This window comes from Callorhinus ursinus, unplaced genomic scaffold (assembly GCF_003265705.2).
Source record: "Callorhinus ursinus isolate GAN/ISIS: 27379988/994484 unplaced genomic scaffold, GSC_fseal_2.0 scaffold3, whole genome shotgun sequence".
NCBI classification, from domain to species: domain Eukaryota; kingdom Metazoa; phylum Chordata; class Mammalia; order Carnivora; family Otariidae; genus Callorhinus; species Callorhinus ursinus.
Genome location: NW_027397065.1, coordinates 66,362,865 through 66,383,230, shown reverse-complemented (window position 1 = coordinate 66,383,230; position 20,366 = coordinate 66,362,865). Strand labels below are relative to the sequence as shown.

At 41.0% G+C, this 20,366-nt stretch overlaps 1 protein-coding gene and 1 pseudogene across 1 annotated transcript; one reads left to right on the top strand and one right to left on the bottom strand.

The window, feature by feature from the left end:
- Positions 1–2,062: 2,062 nt before the first annotated feature.
- On the bottom strand, positions 2,063–20,366 carry AMACR (alpha-methylacyl-CoA racemase). The gene is made up of 5 exons (XM_025867426.2): positions 20,013–20,366; positions 17,789–17,932; positions 16,528–16,688; positions 11,611–11,797; positions 2,063–2,947 (listed from the first exon to the last, which is right to left on the bottom strand). The coding sequence occupies exons 1-5, from the start codon at positions 20,257–20,259 to the stop codon at positions 2,538–2,540; spliced, it is 1,149 nt and encodes a 382-aa protein (XP_025723211.1). The 5' UTR covers positions 20,260–20,366; the 3' UTR covers positions 2,063–2,537.
- On the top strand, positions 7,022–9,303 carry LOC112820300 (protein SET-like; annotated as a pseudogene).

Here is a 20,366-nt window from a genome sequence, read left to right as displayed (position 1 = left end):
GGGAGAAGTCTTGTTATAAATAAAGGGTTGAGGGGATGCGGAGAAAGGGGAGCCCTCCTACACTGGTGGTGGGAATGCAACCTGGTGCAACCACTCTGGAAAACAGTGTGGAGGTGCCTCAAACAGTTGAAAATAGAGCTACCATATGATCCAGCAATTGCACTACTGGGTATTTACCCCAAAGATACAAATGTAGTGATCCGAAGGGGGACGTGCAGCCCGATGTTTATAGCAGCAATGTCCACAATAGCCAAACTGTGGAAAGAACCAAGATGTCCATCGACAGATGAATGGATAAAGAAGATGTGGTATATATACACAATGGAATATTATGCAGCCGTCAAAAGGAATGAGATCTTGCCATTTGCAATGACGTGGATGGAACTGGAGGGTGTTATGCTAAGTGAAATAAGTCAATCAGAGAAAGACATTTATCATATGACCTCACTGATATAAGGACTTCTTAATCTCAGGAAACAAACTGAGGGTTGCTGGAGTGGTGGGGGGGGGGAGGGGGGGGGTGGCTGGGTGATAGACACTGGGGAGGGTATGTGCTACGGTGAGCGCTGTGAATTGTGCAAGACTGTTGAATCACACATCTGTACCTCTGAAACAAATAATGCAATATATGTTAAGAAAAAAAAGAAGAAGATAGCAGGAGGGGAAGAATGAAGGGGAATAAATCGGAGGGGGAGACGAACCATGAGAGATGATGGACTCTGAAAAACAAACTGAGGGTTCTAGAGGGGAAGGGGGTGGGGGGATGGGTTAGCCTGGTGATGGGTTTTAAAGAGGGCACGTTCTGCGTGGAGCACTGGGTTTTATGCACAAACAATGAATCATGGAACACTACATCAAAAACTAATGATGTAATGCATGGTGCTTAACATAACAATAAAAAAATTTTTAAAAAGGCAATAGCATGAAAATCATACTTGATATAATGCTTTTTATAATGATTAATCTTTTTGGGGGTTCTTTTTTATTTCAATTTCACGGAGGTATGTGTCTCATGTGAATTAAGTATAGTTTTCAGAATATTTTTGCTGATTATCTAGTCACAATTTTTTACCATGGCTGACATTGAACAAAATAAAGATGATCATTGTATTACTTGGAAATAAATAAATAAATAAATAAATAAATAAATAAATAAATAAATAAAGGGTTGATATGGCATATAAATGGATTTATATTTTGTTATATAGGAAAAAGAGAGGACCACTGAGAAATTTTACAGGACTGAAAGACCAGCTTGGTGTGATAAAGATTACCAATAGAGTAACATGATACAAAAAAAATGAAGGCAATAATACTGGAGGTCAGAAGTCAGGTAGGCAAGCTGAGCAGTAGGCCGGGGCAGAGATAATAGGGGCCCAAATGAAGGCACAAAGGGTGTTGGGCAGAGGGGACTGGTACAGAGCTATGAAGATGGAACTGACAGCACTTCACTATTGAGATTCACTTCTTTAGTAAATATTTACAAAGTTCCCACTATGGGCCAGGTGCTGTTCTATGAACTGGGGATTTAGCAGTGAATAAAACCCACAAAGTCCTTCATAAAGCTTTCATTCTAGTGTGCCTTGGTTAAGAGGCAGTGGGTTAAGAGTGCTGGGGCTATTCAGTATAATGTCAGTAATGATACATGATGTGAAGGAAAACAAAATGGGTGAGGGGAGAGTGAGTGATGAAGTGGCTGCCATTCTAGGAAGGGGTCAGGAAAGGGTGCTCCATAAGGTGACATTTGGGCAGTGGCCTGAATGAAGTGAAGGATAAGCCATGGATCTACTGGGGGCAGAGGTGGACATGATGGGAATGGAGGCTGGAGACTGGTAAGTGGAGGAAGAGTCTAGAAGGACTTCCAAAAAGATGGCAATTTACTGAGAAAGAGACGTGGGTGAGTGATACCAAAAGGCAGCCACACAGAAAAGCAGGGCTCTCAGTATGGTGGTCTAGATGGAGACTGGGGATTATTTGAAGAAAATACCAAGAACATTTTCTAAAATTCCAATTCAAAGACACTGGCTGGATGATTTTATCACATAAAAAGGATCAGACCTTTTTTTTTTTAAAGATTTTATTTATTTATTTGACTGAGAAGAACAGCAAGAGAGGGAACACAAACAGGGGGAGTGGGAGAGGGAGAAGCAGGCTTCCCGCTGAGCAGAGTCGGATGCGGGGCCTGATCCCAGGACCCTGAGATCATGACGGGAACCAAAGGCAAATGCTTAACTGACTAAGCCACCCAGGCGCCCTATTAACATTTAATATTAAAAATATAATCTATCAAATAAATCGAAAGGCAGAAAAACTGTCACAATTTAATACTGGTAAACTAAAAACATTCCTAAATCAAAAGCCATGATGTTAACCATTTTCAGAATTCTATCGTTACTGTGTAATCAGTCTTGTTTCTTGATTGGACTAGCTGGTCCACTGTGATACTTTTCCTTCATGTTTCCATACTTAGAATTTTACATATTCTTCTGTACTGAACATGCAATATTCAAATTCATTTGAGCTAGGAGGCCTGGGACTTACAGATTAGCTCTTGGCTTATTACTTTCAATAATTTTATCTGAGGCAAGCTGATTGATCTCTACCTGGCTGAACCCAAATTCTCTAAGTATCTCTTCAGTATGTTCTCCTACAAAAGGATCCCTTTTGGAAGAAGGGATAGCTGGGGTGTCTGACAGCAGAGGTGCAGGGCGGGGACTCACACCATGCTCCTCTTCAGTGATAAATGAGCCCCGTTCTTTGTTATGATCATGGTGGGCAGCCTCTTCAAATGTCAGAACTGGAGTCACACACGCATCTGTGCCATCGAAGATCTGACACCACTCCGCCTTTGTCTTCTTTGCAAATACATCTGCAAATCTCTTCTTCATTTCTGGCCAATCACTCATGCTCATCTGATGAGGAAGCTCATCGGACTTCAGCCCAAGTCCTGAGATAAAAACACAATTTCTTTTTTTTTTTTTTTTTAAAGATTTTATTTATCTGACAGAGAGAGACACAGTGAGAGAGGGAACACAAGCAGAGGGGAGTGGGAGAGGGAGAAGCAGGCTTCCCGCTGAGCGGGTAGCCCGATGTGGGGCTCAATCCCAGGACCCTGGGATCATGACCTGAGCCAAAGGCAGACGCTTAACGACTGAGCCACCCAGGCACCCCACAATTTCTTAAATTTTTAAGCTTCGGGTGGAGTGATTATAATCAATGAAAATGCATTTTGACCTCACCATACCATCCCAAACAGGATACCTCCCAAACTGGGTCAAGAGAGGAAATTCAAACTCAACTTGAAGTTGGAGCCAATGGCTAGGGGTAAGCGGGTAGCAGGACTCCAAACAGACTTCCTGCTGGCAAGATTTTATTATTTCTATTTCATCGAAATTAGTCTATTTGTAAAGGTCTAGTTCCAGAAATTGATTTTTTCCTAGAGTAAGTTTTCAAAAATAAATTTCCTCATGATGCTATTATCTGTCATACTGAATTCAAATAACCCCACATTTTATATAGTGTACCCAAACCCTACAAAAAATAAAATTTAAACAACTTGACACACAGTTATCCCATTTTTTAAGAAAACTAAAGGTAAATGATTAAATTCAAAATTGCAATTTTATATATAATATTCACCTCTCTTTATTTTGGTCAAATAAAAGAGCTCTAGTAGGACAGATGTTTGACTCATTACCCTCTTAGAACACTGCTGTGAATTAGAAACAAAGGATTTATAAGATAACCAAAGACACACGCAACAAATTATTCCTACAGCAAACATGACAGAAAGTCATCACCCAGCCAAATCATGAGTGGGGCACACAGACTTTTCTGTCAAGCATGAAGGAGACCTTGAAGGGCCCATCAACACACGGTGCAGAAAAGATGAAAGCATCCAGCTGGGGATTTAACAGAAAGGATGGCTTCTTGGGCCTCTGTGCCTCCTTTATAGACTAAAGCTATAAAGCATCTGCACCCCTGCAGATGAATTGAACTCCAGTGCTGACTGAATTATACCCAAAAGGCCACTTTACTAGGGTTTGGTGTAAATGTCCTTTTTACTCCCTCATGGAAGAGGGTTTTTAAATGTAGACGGTGAGAGTGGAATAATAATGAAAGGCCCTTCTTCTTATACATGTTATTTTGCATAAGTTTAGTCAGGTTAATCTAATAATTATCACTTTTATCATCCTTTCCTTCCCTATCATGTAGAAGAACAACGACTAATTGTAAACTGCTCTGAAGAGGAAAATCCCTCAAGAGGTAAGAAGACATGAATACTGAAAGCCATTCTTAGGGTTCTGAGGTATATAAGGAAATAAGGAGAACTCATATAGTTCTGGACAGTCGTGAAAAGACAACTGTGGGATATACAAATAAATTTTTCTCTGTAGCCACTTGTCCCATTCAAATACCAGGAAAAACATGGAGCCATAACTTCAGGTTTATCACTATAATCTAACCAAAAAAATGTTTCTAAGGATGTCTTTTACTTAGCTTTCTTTTTCCTGATTGCCCCAAACTCTGTGATTAAAAAACAAATAAAATGACCAGTTAGCCAAAAATAGTGATATAGATCATAGCTACTACTAGAAACATATTTGCATGCTTTTTTTAATTTTAATTTTTTATTTTTTTTAAAGGATTTTATTTGTTTATTTGAGAGAGAAAGAGAGCATGAGAGAGAGCGAACAGGAGCAGGGGGGAAGGGGAGAGGGAGAGAGAGAAGCAGGCACCCCCTTGGGCAGGGAGGCAACTCGGGGCTCGATCACAGGACCCTGAGATCATGACCTGAGTGGAAGGCAGACGCTTAACCAACTGAGCCACTGAGGTGCCCCTGCATGCTTTTTTAATCAGAATGTGATCAGAATCCTAACACTAAATAAAACTGGATCCAGTATGTTCTCTCTGTAACAGACATTATATTTAAGATCAATGGTCTCACAAGTTATAGTTGTATACTGGAAAAATACTAGAAATCAAAGGACCCCAGCTCCTACCCCTAATTCTGACACTCCAGCTCTTCAACTGTCTTCTCATCCTTTCTCAGCCCACAGTTTCCCATCCTGCCCAGGACCCTGATCAAGGCCACAGGATTAGCCAGCAAAGGTTTAGGATAGGCTGTTTCCTGTGCTCTTGACATTCCTGTATGGAACTCTAAAACCACTCCCCCACATAAATACAACTGTAGATGGTAGCTAGTTTTTATAGCATAACCAATATTAAATTTCTGGTATTTTAAGTCAAACATTTCAAGGACCAGTCTGTAGACTCAGACACTATTTAAAACTTGGGAAAGTATGTTTTAATTTCCAAAAAGCTACCTTATATATACGTGTACACATATACATACACACAGGTGATCATACAAAATACTTACTATTTTAAGTGTGTGTCATAAACTTTACCGCTCTGTGACACAATATCTGGCAAATATTAAGCAGTCAAAAATTCATGTTGTAAGCATCCAATGTTCTATGTACAAAGATTAATGTTTATTAATAAATAATGTTTTAGTAGAGGGACACCATACAATATCATATGGCTGCTATATATATCATGAGGCAGATTTTTTGGATTGACAAGAAAGGACATCTTTAGAATACTGTTGAATAAAAATGATAGCTATTAACTACAAATTTACATGATTATATACTGTATATAAATATAATTTATAAATAAATAAAACAATTGTGTTGATATGTGCACAGAAAAAGTTCATGAAAGCCACATCCCAAACTTTCCCAGAGTGGAAGGACAGGAAGAATTTTTACTTCTTACTTTACAAATTCTGTTTTATACTTTTTTCTAAAACACACATTATTTTGAGTTATTTTTCATTTTTTAAAAAATTGTCATAGCATAACATTTATAGTAATTCTGTTTTAAGTTTCTGAGTAACTGCCATACAGCTTTCTACAGAGGCTAAATAATTTTACATTCCCACCAGTAACACACAGGCCTACAGGTTTCTCCCACAACCCTGGCAACACTTGTTGTTATCCGCTTTCCTTTTAATAATATTTTGAAGTTTTAAAACTACTTTAAAAAAATTCTCTAGTGCTTACTGATTATACTACAAGAGTCTTGTTATACCAAAATGTCATGAAATTCTGTGTTTTCAGATTTCTTTGCCCCAGAAAGCAGCAGGGTCCTACTACAGTAGAATCTGTACCTTGCAAGAACCTTGTGTATTTATGTTCAGACACTGAAGAGTTCAATGAAGTATGGTCTCAAGATCTCAAATATCAGGTAAAATAAATGAGGTACATAACTAATACTACCTAAAAAAATCATTATGGAAATGGCCGTTGGTCCAGTTGGGATCTGAGAGAAAAGTAATGTACATGTGATTAGTAAAAGTACTATTTTTGTAAATAAATACTGTAAAAGAAAGAAAATGCTGAGGCATTTTGGCATGGACTGTGTAGATTAGCCAAAGCTGATTTAACCTGCTAAGTCAGCCTGAACCACAAACCACCTAACAGCTAAGGATCCCTAGTGAACTTTAAAGGGAGAAAGGAGGTTAAGGATACCATAAAAGGCTGTGGATGCAAAGAGAGGAGGCTACAAAAAAAATCAGGGTGGTTACAGAGTTTAGACTTAGAAAGAGAAAATCTAGAAGGTGGTCAGAAGATGAAGGGCTGGAACAATTAGCCTGCTAGAAAAATATCGCATTTCATTTTCAGTATTTCCAGAAAAACTCATTCATTGTGGTGGAGTGTGGATGTTAGAAATGATCATGCCAAACACATATGTTTTAAGATAACAACAAGATACACCAAGGAGGGAAGTTAACTTCTGGAATGGCAGAGCCAGAACCTTCAAAAACCCGCTCTTGCATAAAAGCAACAAGAACCCTGGCACAAATGGTCAGAATGAACCTTTTCATAACTCTGGAAATTAACCAAAAGTTCACAATAATCCAAAAAGCATTTATTCAGGAGAAACAACTACATCCCAATAAGATCGGTGAGACTTGCGGCATTATAACTTGCACTAATTTCATTTCATCGAAATGTGGTAGCCGTCAAAATCAACGGGCTCCCAACCACAGTGCTGTAATAACTAACAGGATAACTGCCATTGTAGGAAGCAAATGAGTTGAGAGCTTCCCCAAAATCCCATTCCCAGAGAACTGCCATTTGTCTAGCAGCTCCCTGAAAGGCTCCATTCTCAGGGCTTGTCTTCATTTGATCTGACTTAGAGCTCACAATGCCCTATTCCTGGAACGTTTTTGACATTGTCAAAAAAAAATCAGTGGCAACTGTTTACTATCAGAGCTATCTGAGGTGGCATTCCCTGTTGGGACTAAAAGGAAGCTGACAAGTAAACTTAAAGAAAAGTGGGGAATAGGATTTTCATGGGGGGCTTTGAAATGCTCTAACATATTCCTGAGAATTTAGAAGGCACATGTGTAGGGCTGTGAGTGTGCCCAGGAAAGATCTGAGAAGGTCCCAATCTTTCACCTCTGGCTGACCCCGAGTCCCCCTCCGCACAAGCATGAAGGGAAGGCACAGAGCGCCTCGGAAAAAGATGGGAAATTAATCGGTTCAAAGCATTTAAGGACATCTCTATCCAATCATGACCTGATCGCCAAGCTAACGGAACAGACTTCAGTGGTTGAACATACCAAAGAATACAGATTTAGTCCAGGAAAGTCATTAAATAAACAAATAGCAGAAATGACAAACCCAGGACTGAGGAGACGGGAAAGGAAGGTGAGACCTGATCTCCAGAGTTGCCACATTACAGGATTTAAAATATCAAGTGGCACGCAAAGAAGAAGGAAAATATGACTCACACATAAGACAAAAAGCAATGAACAGAAACTGTCCCTGAAAAAGCCAAATATTGGACTTACTGGAAAAGACTTTAAATCAGCTAGCTACTTAAAATATGTTCAAAGCACTGAAGGAAACCATGTCAGAAAAATTAAAAGAAGGTTTGACAATGATGTCTAATCAAAGAGAATATCAATAAAGAGACAAATTATTGGAAAAGGAACCAAATAGAAATTCTGGAATTAGGGACACCTGGGTGGCTCAGTTGGCTAAGCATCTGCCTTTGGCTCAGGTCATGATCCCAGAGTCCAGGGATTGAGTCCCACATGGGCTCCCTGCTGCGGGGGGGCGGAGTCTGCTTCTCCCTCTATCCATCTCCGCTGCTCATGATCTCTCTCTCTGACAAATAAATAAAATCTTAAAAAAAAAAAAAAAGAAATTCTGGAATTGAAAACTTCATTAAAGGGACACGACAATAGACATGAACTAGCAGGAGAAAGAATCAGGGAACTCAAAGAAAAGTAAACTGCTTAGCCAGTCTGAGCAACAGAAAGAAAAGAGAAAAGAAAAATGAACAGAACCTCAGAGACCTGTAGGACACCAGCAAGAACAGCAACATATGGAGTAACTGGAGCTTCTTCCACACATGCCTCTACCCTTGTTTCCTGGACTTTCCTCACAGCCTGGCCCCCAAATGCCAGTCTTCACTCCTGCCTCAAACGAAGAAACGGAGACTGCCACCTGCCCCCAAGCCAGAGGGAGAGGGAGACATCTCAGCCCTTGCTGAAGGGAGAAAAACAACCGCAAGCCATCAAACATGTTGATGAAATACAAGGTGAAATAGACTTAACGGACATGCCAGTGAGATTCTGAAAATAGAACAGGAACAGGAACATAAAAAACTCTGCCATTTCTTCAGGAAAGGGCAGAATTGACTGCCCAAACCCCAAATTGTGGGGTAAGAACATTTGTCAACCATCCACAAGTGTCTGCACTGCTTGGGGAGGAGGATGAAGAGGTGTTACGTTATTTGACAAGAGTTGAAGTGGCAGAATTTGAAGATATTAAATCGGGTTACAGAACAGAATATTATTTTGATGAAAATCCTTACTCTGAAAATAAAGTTCTCTTCCAAGACTTTCATCTGAATGAGAGTAGTGACCCACCTTCAAAATCCACTGAAATCAAACGGAAATCTGGAAGGGATCTGATGAAACATTCAAGTCAAACACAGAATACAGCCAGCAGGAAGAGGCAGCATGGGGAACCAGAGAGCTTCTTCACCGGGTTTACTGACCATTCTGATGCTGGTGCAGATGAGTTAGGAGAGGTCACCACAGATGACATTGGGCCAAATCCATTACAGTATTACTTGGTTCCTAACACAGATGAGGAAGAAAGGGAAGGAGAAGATGACGATGACAACGAAGAAGAAGGTACGGAAGATACTGGTGAAGAAGATGAAGGTGATGATGAGGGGGCCGAAGGAGAGGAGGACGAAGCAGAAGATGACTAATGGAACACTGATAGAGTCTAACCTTCCTTTTTTAATTCTCGCTAGTCCCTGGGAGCAAGCTGCAGTCTTTTTTTTACCCCCCTGCTCTTGTGCTCATTTGCCCTGTTTTTTCAAGTCTCTTTTCTTTCCCTTTATACCAAGGTTCTCAACTTATTTTCGGGGGAAATACCTTGAACAAAATACTTTGGGAAAAGAATGTCCACCCCTTTCTGTTCCAAATTTATTTTTATCCCTTCTTGTCTCAACAAAAACTTGATGGAATCAACACCACTGTGTTCTGTGGGGAAAAAAAACCCTGCTCCCTTAGCTCTGCTGAAAGCTGGAGGGTGCTAGGCCCTTGTGTGGTAGTACATAGAATTCCAGCTTTTTTTCTCCTTTCTCTGTATATTGGGACCCTGGATAGCCAAAACAATCTTGAAAAAGAATAAAATTGGAAGGCTCACACTTTCTACGTTCAAACTTACTACAAAGCTACAGTGATCAACATAGTGCGGTGCTAACATAAGGAGAGACATGTACATCAATGGAACCAAACTGAGAGTCCAAAAATAAACCCTTACACTTATGGTCAACTGATATTCAACAAGGATGCCAAAACCATCCAATGGAGAAAGAATAGTCCTTTTGACAAATAGTGCTGGGAAACCTGGATAGCCATATGCGAAACAATGAAGTTGGACACTTGGCTCACCCCATATACAAAAATTAACTCATAATTTAACAGAGACCTAAATGTGAGTGCTGAAACTATAAAAACTTTAAAAGAAAACACTGGAGTGAGACTATAAAACTGGGCGTTCTCTGGATAACTTCTCTGCAATATTTACTAAAGGATAAGTAATAAAAATGTGCTAATCAGCTTACATGTTATTAGAACTCAATAGCAGCTGAAGCAATTGTTCAGAGCTCAAACTAACAACATTTTTTTCAATGAGTATATTTTATCATTGTCATTTAGAATTGCCTGTGAATGATGATGATAAAAAGCTGACTGAAGTTTAGTTATTTTTATTATTGTATTTAAATTCTCTATAGACAATGCATAAATATACAAGGTTTACGTCAGGTACGGACTCCACTGTGCTCTCTCTTGCTGCCTTCCAAGGCCCTGCAACACCGAGGAAGGAGTGTCACTCCCACAATTCAGCCCCTCACATAGCACTGTTCTGTCCTTGATTTTGAATTAAGACCTTCCATTCTGAGTTTTAATTTCTGAACAGAAAGGCCTTTATTATCTAGAGAAACCATTCTGTTCTACGTTTCTCCAACTATATTTAAGTTAGTGAAGTTAATATTGTTGATTATAAAATGCTTTCTGATGCTTGTAAAAGACAATTTCAGTTATATGCCAATAACTGTAGGTAGTATACTGCATCTGAAAAGCTACCAAACATAACAACAAAACTCCACACTTAAAGTTGAAATGATAGATGCACCATGACCAGCTTGTCACACCACTACATGATATATTCTACAACTTCTTACTCAGGTATCTGTAAACTTTAAATTCAAACATTTTACAGGAACAAAATAACATTAGTCCAATTATTTAATTAGGGAAGAAGAGATCCTAAATATTCCTGCTAACTTGTGGCCACATGCAAATAAGACAAGAATCTGCAAGAAAGGTAAACTGTAGAAGCATCAAGTGATAATAACATATTCCAACAAAATCTTATTCACCGAAGTCACTCTGTATTCTGGTGACCCCTGACACTGGGGAGAACTATAGATGACATCTATCAAGGTATACAAACTGGTAGAGGGGCACCTGGGTGGCTCAGTTGTTAAGTGTCTGCCTTCGGCTCAGGTCATGGTCCCAGGGTCTTGGGATCAAGTCCCACATCGGGCTCCCTGCTCGGCGGGAAGCCTGCTTCTCCCTCTCCTGCTCCCCCAGCTTGTGTTCCCTCTCTCTCTGTCAAATAAATAAATAAAATCTTTAAAAAAAAAAAAAAAGAAAGAAAGAACTGGTAGAACCAGCAGGTCATTCCTAAGGAAGAATAAGATGTGGGCACACAAGGGCAATATAGATATCCAACACTACTGAGTATGAAATGTGATAAAAAATTGAACTTCCACAAAATGGATTATTTTTTAAAAGTCTGAGCTATTTTATAGACTTGTCAAATTACCTGTCAATTTAAAACATAAGGGAAATGCCCCACAATTTAATGATGGCTCTAATTAGGTTAATTAGAGGTAGATACATAACAAAAGACACAATGAATTTCAAAAGGCTCCAAAACAGAGGTTACAGAACATCCACAAGAAAAGGGGAGATGGGGAAGGCACATGAAAGTTACTTACCTTTGATCAGCAGCTTGTAGAACTGGGGCTCTAATGCTCCAACAGCCATGAACCCCCCATCTGCCGTTTTGTAAGTTGTGTAGAAAGGTGCTCCACCATCTAGTAAGTTCTGTCCTCGAGGCTTTTCCCACATTCCTACTTGTTGAGATTCCCACAGAAAAGAACTCAGGTATGCTGTCCCTTCCACCTTTGAAGAAGAAACAGGATACAATATGAATCCAGATATTTAAACTATAAAGGCATGATTAATTTCCACTTAAATTTTTTTTAACATTGGTATACAAATTTTTTTTTTAAAGATTTTATTTATTTATTTGAGAGAGAGAGAATGAGAGATAGAGAGCACGAGAGGGAAGAAGGTCAGAGGGAGAAGCAGACTCCCTGCTGAGCAGGGAGCCCGATGCGGGACTCGATCCCAGGACTCCAGGATCATGACCTGAGCCGAAGGCAGTCACTTAACCAACTGAGCCACCCAGGCGCCCCATATACAAATGTTTCTTAGAGTATAGGAAGATTGTATCTAATTACACAACTTCTTTGATATTTCAAGAAAGTGTGTGAGAACCGGTTTATGGTAGAGGGTTTCTCCACTATTCAGGTCAGAAGATACTTTTCAGAAAAGACTTTGAAGGAACTACTTTTGTTCTCCCTTTCAAATAAAACTGCCAAATGTTGATAATTTTTGAAGCCAAGTGAGAGCACATGGAAGTTCATTATATATTCTCTCTATAATTATATACGTTTAAAACTATCAGGATAAAAAGTTAAAAATAAAGCAAAGAGGTTTTTGAAAATCTATCTTCTGATCTCAATACCTATAAACACATACACATAGATATATGAAGCATATCACATTATAAAGGTAAATCATATTATAGTTAAATTTAGCTTATTTTAGTTTGACTCCAAGCCCAAGAAAACTGTATTTGAGTATTTAATACATTTTAATTTTAACAATCACTAGAAAGTAACAAAATAAACATAACAATATGAGTGGCAGATACACGGGTTTTCTGAGTCCAGACAAACTAGTTTGGGAATGCCAACTTCCCACTGAGTCCTGAAGTAATAGTAATGGAGTCATACCCTCAGGTATAATTGTTACAGGCTGGATGCATTGGGCTATCCGAAGAAGACTACTTCCCTCTCCTAATGGCTTTATGATCCTAATGATCTAGGCCCCCAGGGAGAACACCATGAAAGCACCCTTGGTGGGCCTATGGAATTTCTCACAGTTACTGGCTATGAAACAAATGCGAAATATATCTTTGGATACATCCCAATTTTCCCTTTTAACTTGAAATCTCATGCACACCTAAATTTATGGCTTTGAGATCTGACATACCAAATAGTATGTATATTTTGTATAAGTGGCTTCTTCTGAAACTGGGTTACATAGATTCTAGAGAGTCCCCATATCTATACACACACACACACACACACACACACACACACATAGAATGATACACCACATATAACAATACATACACATACATACATGTATATATGTACATACATAAAATCTCCTTTATATACTAGATATGCTGGTGAGTACCTTGAAAAAACGTGAACTAATAGAGTTATGGGTCCAGTTTGGCCCATCCAGAACACAAAGAGGCTCTGATTTAATCCTAACTTTATTTGGGTAGGAGAATATAGGGCAGCAACAGCAGTTACAATCCTCACCTCCTCACGCTACCCAGATGTACGTCTTCTCTAACCCTTCATGCACATGTTGAGTAGCTGACACAGACAAGAGCCCTTTGACACAAGGGAACTGCAGCCTCAATTTCCCAACCTTTTACCCTGTTCTCATCATGTGGGACCACAGCCTATGTGCTAGCGCCCAGCCACCTCGCCCCAGGTCCAGCACACTTCCCCAGATCGGGGGTAAACACGGCAAAACAGGCATCATGTTCCACAGTTTTCTTCACTTGGCAGTTTCCAAGGAGACGACCATGGGACATCACAGGCAGGCCTGAGTCAAGGATTCTGCCGCTAAAAACACTTGAAAACTGTGGCCTAGAAGAATAAGGTATCTGCGCTCACTCATCAGCTTCTATAACTATTTGTATCACAAGGGTTCCCAGAGATGGGAAAGTAATGAATACCATGCTTTCCTTTTTTTTTTTTTTTTTAATACCATGCTTTCCTGACCCATTAGGCCTTGAGTTATTAGCCAACACTCATTTGACCCTAATGTGAACATGAACCCCGAATCAAGTTTGCATTTCCACATATACTAACAACCAACTATCTTCCTAATCATCATGTAATTCTGATTAGACACAGTCTGATGAAAGCAGCAATTATCTTTTATTGATATTTGACTATAAATAAGCAATTACACATCATTAGTAAATTATTCAAATTATTATTAAATAAGTACTTAACCTTATATTCTCCTTAAAACTCCCAAGGTCTCATGTTTGTTCTTAGCTCATTCCTTTTGGACCACAGGGACCATGTCCATGGAGGGCAGTGACAGAAAGCATGAGTTTTCATGCCCATGAAGATGTCAAACTGCCTGTGTCTGACCCTCTCCAGCCACCTGCTTTGCAAGGCGGTTCCCCTCTCCAAGCTGGAAGTCTTCAAATGCCAAGAGAGTGAGCACACCTCCTTGATGGAGCTATGTGGATCAGAGGGAAGACATAGGGAAAGCCCCTCACCCATGCTCGGCCTACAGTAAGTGCACAGTGGGTACCACTGCTGCTCCTAGGTGTGCAGGGACTGGGCCAGGAGCTGGAGATAGAAAGACCAATCACATACCACTCCTACCTAAGTCACTTCAGACATGGACACAGAGGACAATGTGAATGTCCCCTGATGGGAGGATCAGATGGCACAGAAATAGCACAGGGGATAGCCTGTGAGAAGGTAGTGCAAGCCAAGGCCCCAAGATGAGGGGCCCTGGAAATGGCTTTTGCAAAAGGTCACCAATGGCAAATCCAATTTACACTGTTCAGATCTAAATTCTTGAGGTCTCCACCAACATCTGGACCTCTGACCATTCCTTTTTTTTTTTTTTTTTTAGCATTCTCTTTCCTTTGTTTCCATGGAAACACTCTACGGTTCTCCACTTTGCTCTCCTTAGCCCAGGTTTCTCCTCTTCTGCCCACTCTTCAAACTCAAGTGTTCTGTCTGCTTCCCTAGAGGTCCACACAGTCTCAGGTGGCTCCCAAATGACTCTAAAACTGTTTCTAGTCTCTAACTTCGAGTATTCACTCCATCTGGACATCTGAGAGACTTCAAACTTGAAATGACCCAAACTGAATTCCTTTTATAATAATAATAATAATAGCAAACCCCTGCAGAGCACCACCTCTATGCCAGACACTGTTTAAACCCTGAACAATGGATAAATTCATTCAGTTCTCTAACGATGCTCTGAGGTAGGTACCATTGCTATCTCCATTTCACAAAGAAGCAGCTGAAGCGCAGGGAGGTAAGTACCTCACCCGACATCACAGAGCTAGTCAGTGGCAGAGCTGTGGTGGAGGAAAGGGGGCTGCCGGAGTCTGTGCTTGTACCCACTAACTCACGCTGCCTCTTCCATCGGCAGTCCTCCCCCATGGTGCCAGTGCTGCCATCCACCGGCTCACCCACATCAGAAACAGGGGAGTCAGGGTGCCTAGGGGGCTCAGTTGGGTAAGGGGCCCACTCTTGATTTCAGCTCCATTCGTGATCTCAGGGTCCTGGGATCGAGCCCTGCATTGGGCTTCTCTCTCAGTGGGGAGTCTGCTTGAGGATTCTCTCTCTCCCTCTCCCTCTGCCCCTCCCCTCACTCAAATGCGCACACGCTCTGTCTCTCGCTCTAAATAAATCTAAAAAAAAAAAAAGAAGAAGAAGAAACAGGGGAGTCAGCCTTGACTCCTCCCTTTCCCCCTCACTACCAATGCATCACCAAATCCTGGCAATTTTACATTCTCAAAGATAAATTTCCCTTAAACCCAGACCCATTTTATCACCAATGACTTTAGTGCTCATGCTTCTCTCTCAGCAACAACCCAGTAACTGTCTCTCTGCCTCCAGTCTTGTCTTCCTCCCATCATCTCCATTCTCTCTCCAAAGAGCTGCCCAAATGCAAACCTGTAGTGGTGCTGGACTGGGTTCCTTCCAAGGGGCTGTGAGAACTTGGGCTTCCTCCTCTTTAAAATAACGTACTCCAAGTGAAACTGCTGTTTTGAGGATTAGGAGAAACTGCATATGGAAAGTGCCTAGCATAACATGAGGCCTGTGCTCAAGGCATGGCAGTGAAAAAAAAACGAAGCCTCACAATGTTGGAGTCTCCCCGAAAAACGTAGAAGGAAGGTCTAGACTGGCCCATTTTACTTTAGCACCCTTAAGAATCTTCTCTATCTAGGGGCGCCTGGGTGGCTCAGTCATTAAGCGTCTGCCTTCGGCTCAGGTCATGATCCCAGGGTCCTGGGATCGAGCCCTGCATCGGGCTCCCTGCTCAGCGGGAAGCCTGCTTCTCCCTCTCCCACTCCTCCTGCTTGTGTTCCCTCTTTCGCTGTGTCTCTCTCTGTCAAATAAATAAATAAAAATCTTCTTAAAAAAAAAAAAGAATCTTCTCTAACTATCTGCTAAGGGAGACTTCCTGAGCCCAGTTTTAAATGAAGATTGCTTGAAAAATGTATTTTGAAGCACAAGAAATAGTATGGGGAAAATTGCTAAACCAACACAGGAATCAGATGAGCCATGGAAAGTTTAGAAAATGGATTCCACAAACAGATAATCAATGATGACATTCTAACACATGTAAAGGATATGAAGCTATTTTAAAGAAAAGTTAATTTGGGTTCTAACTTCAAATCTCATTTATCTCCTGTCTTGTTCAGAAAAGAATCTGAGGCAGCTGCCTATCATACTTAGGAACAACTGGGAGGCTTATCACTTCCCCTAATTCACACTTACCATGCTTGCATCAATGACCTGACCTTTGCCAGAGCGTGTGCGTTCAAACAGAGCCATCAAGATGCCCAGTGTGCACATGAGGCCACCACCACCGAAGTCAGCCAGGAGATTCAGTGGGGGATATGGATTCTCACCACTTCTGCCAATTTTTGATAGAACACCTACATCATTAAAAAACATCAGGGAACAGTACCTGTAAATTTAATGTCTCTTTTAAATAAATACATGAACACCTTAAGAGGAATAACCAGTCCCTCTAGTTGCTGACATAGTGAATACTAGTACATAATGCTTTTCCAAATCTAAACCTATTCAGCATATTTATAAACAGGCTTTTCCCACAACAAGGCTCCTTGTTTTGTTTTTTGTTTTTCTTCTCTAAAACTTTATTCCAACTAATGCTTTCAGAATTTTATTGCTAAGTTTTTACTCACTGAGTTTCAGGGACAAAATTATTATCAATTTAGTTTATGACTTAACAACAGTATAATTCACTACCATTCTTATTAGAAAGAGATGCAAGAAAATGAACACAAGAAAATTAAAAGTGACTACATTTTAAAATAGCTGGAAAAATCAATTCCATCCTCACTCTTTTCCCAACCTTTAAATTTGTACTCACAGGAAATTTGAGACTTTCTTTACTCAAAAACACACACTCTCTTAGGATCTTAGGATTGGGTCATTCTAAGACATGTTCTCATAGGCAAAAATTCTAATAAAGTGATAACATGACCTAAAACTACAGGTATTCAGAGAAGTCTAAAATGGTGACTCATGCAATGATTCTCAATGAAGGTAGAAGGAGAGGGGAGGCGGACTCAAATGATATTAGCATTTTCAAACTATAGGACAATCAGGTCTCTTACTTCCTGGCAGGGGCTTGCCTGAGAATTGATTAGACAAATGTAGTTAGTAAATGTTACTAGTGAGAGTGTATTATCCCTCAAAAGTGTGAAAACAAGGGGAAAAGGTTGAGAATAACTGTTCCAAGACAAACCAACCCCCCCCCCTTTTTAATTTTAACTAGGCTCCATGTGCAAAGTGGGGCTTGAACTCAACCCTGAGATCAAGAGTCACATGCTCCACTGAGCCAGGCAGGTGCCAGACAAACCCGCCCTTTTTGAACGACCATGGTCCCCTTATTGATTCTGGTAAATATTTAAATCTGTACCTTTAAAAATTCTTTATAATTAGTGTAACTGTCCATCTCGACTGGGAACAAAATAAACAGTATAGAGAGATTATTTTGTCGACGTACCTGACAAAGCCAAATAGTTGATGTCATGGCCAGCTACTCTAGAGAATCTTCCTGACTGGCCAAATCCACTCAACCTGGCATAGATAAGCTTTGGATTCTCTTTCTGCAGAATCTCTGGGCCTAGCTGGAGTTTTTCCATGACACCTTAAGAGAAAAGTAACAGTGATTTTTTTTTTTTTAAAGAGGTTTGAGCTGAGGATGGATATAATCCCATCTCTGTGGCAAACAGAAAATAGCACTCTTGCAAGTCATACTAATAACATTTGTGGTGGGTTTTAGCATGTTTTAAGGACAGGGACACAATGAGTGAGGCCACCATTTCTGCAATGTGTGACTTCTGCCCCAGAATACTATTTCCTTCCAGCCCTTCCTTATTTCCCTTCAGGCATATCCAAGCTCCTTCAATCCCCATAGTGTGCCTTTCATTCCTTGAGTCAGTACCTTTATAGTTCCCCAAATCCTCTCCTTAGTTATTTATTAGAAATAGTTTGTTCTCTTGGAGCAGTTACCCTGGGGCTTTATTTGGTCAAAAATACACTTTTGAAAATGGCTATTCCTTTTAGGATCTTTTCTTTTTCTGTGCCTGCATCACTGCCCAACACCTTCTACCTCATGCTGTGCTTTTGTGGGTAGATATTCCATCACCTTCCCTATCAGCTTAGAATCCTCTGGTAGGATTCATGTCTGACCTGTTTCCTCAGGCCTCTAAAGTGCCTAGCATGGGTACATTCACAAAAGGCTCAGCAAATATCTGTGGAAAGATTTGCTACAATAGCATCTAAGAGCTCTTTATCAGCAAGTACCATATTCATTGCACAAAATTCAGATAACTGGTACTTTAAATCTCCTGGGACTAAAAATAATAAAGATTATATAATAATTTTACGGTCTTTTTTTCTCCTAAAGCTATGTAAATTACAAAAAAAAAAAAAAAAAAAAGAATTCTAGTCTTCTGCTTAAATAAATACCAGCCACAATCCTCTCACCCAGTTGCTATGACTGTATTCAGGGCTCTATTTTCCTCCTAATTGCAAGACCTCGGAATCAACCATGTTGAGCCTCCATCTTTAAACGGGGCATTATTAAATTATGATATAATCCTAATTATTAAATTATTATAATCCTCCAATCTGCTGTGAGGATAAATGAATTAACACGTTTAATATGTCTGGTGCCCCAGACATTCAATTCATTCACCAAACATTTACTGACTTCTTGCTATATACCAGGCAAAGCTTTGGTTTAGTACTTGAGCGAGATTACCTGGCAGCTGTCTGAGAATGGATCCAAGTGGTGCTAGACCCAAACGTCAGCTTTAAAAAGGCTGTTTCAACAGTGTGAAGGAAGCTACAGCAAGTATGGAAAGCCCGAGTGAGAGAAAGGAGGAAGAATGTCTGGATCCCTGATAACTGTAAGCAAATGAAGTGAAGAATATTTGGAGTCATGGACCGGGTGCAGGCTTCTGATTCAGGCAACTGGGTGGGTATTGGTTCCATTTACTGAGATAAATAATATAGAAGGAGGAGATGCTATTTTAGGAGGTAACATAATGGTCTTGGGATTTGTGGAAGTTGCCATGCCTGGGAGACAGCCAGTTAAGAGATGTGCAGGGCTTGTGTATTCCAGCGGTCTGTGGCTCTAAAAGAGGGGGGTACAGTTATCGATTTGGTCATCATGTCTATAAAAGGTGAAAACATTCGGAATAGATAAGGTGGCTCCAGGACGCAGAGTGTAAACTAAATTGATCTGAAGCTGGAACTTGGGAACACCAGGATTTAAGACAGAGTGTTAGCCTGGGTCAGAGGATAGCTTTTAGAGGGTACACCAACCCCCCAAACTGTAGAAAAACGACTATGTACCTAAATGCAGTTTTCCAGGGAGGGAAATCTATGGCTTTCGTTAGATTCTCATAGGATTCGTGACCCTCCAATAATAAAGAAAGGCAAATACAAAGAGGCGATTATAAAAACGAGCAATTTAGGAAGGAGCCGGCAATGGATATAAGGAGAACAAGGGCAACAGCAGTATCTAGGATTCCAAGTACGGAAGATCATCTCAAGGGGCGAATGGTCAACAGCAAACGCGACAGAACAATCTAGAAAGGCAGTGACAGGAAAGGGTTCGAGCGGCAACGGGGCACGGATGTAGCGGGCGCTGCCTGTCAAACGTCCCGGCTCCTGCGTCCGGTCCCCCAGCTGCGCTGACGAGGCGCCGGGGGGCTCACCGTGGCGGAAGGGCTCCAGCACCACATCCGTCCGGGCGCACAGGCGACGCAGCACAGCTGCCCCCTGCGGCCGCTTCAGGTCCACCGCCAGCGAGCGCTTGCCCCGGGCCAAGAAGCTCAAATCTCCGCGGGAGCCCAGTCGGTCCACACGCACCACCTGCGCCCCGAAGTCCGCCAGGACCATACCGCAGTACGGGCCCGGGGCCAGGCCGGCCAGCTCTAGCACCGAGATACCCCGCAGCGCCATAGCTCCCGGGTCTCCAAGTCAAGAACTGTCCCAGCCTAGGTATTGCGCAGCCCGCCAGGCCGCCAGGGAAGCTTGACCGCCTAGCGGTCCCTCCCTCCTACGCTTGC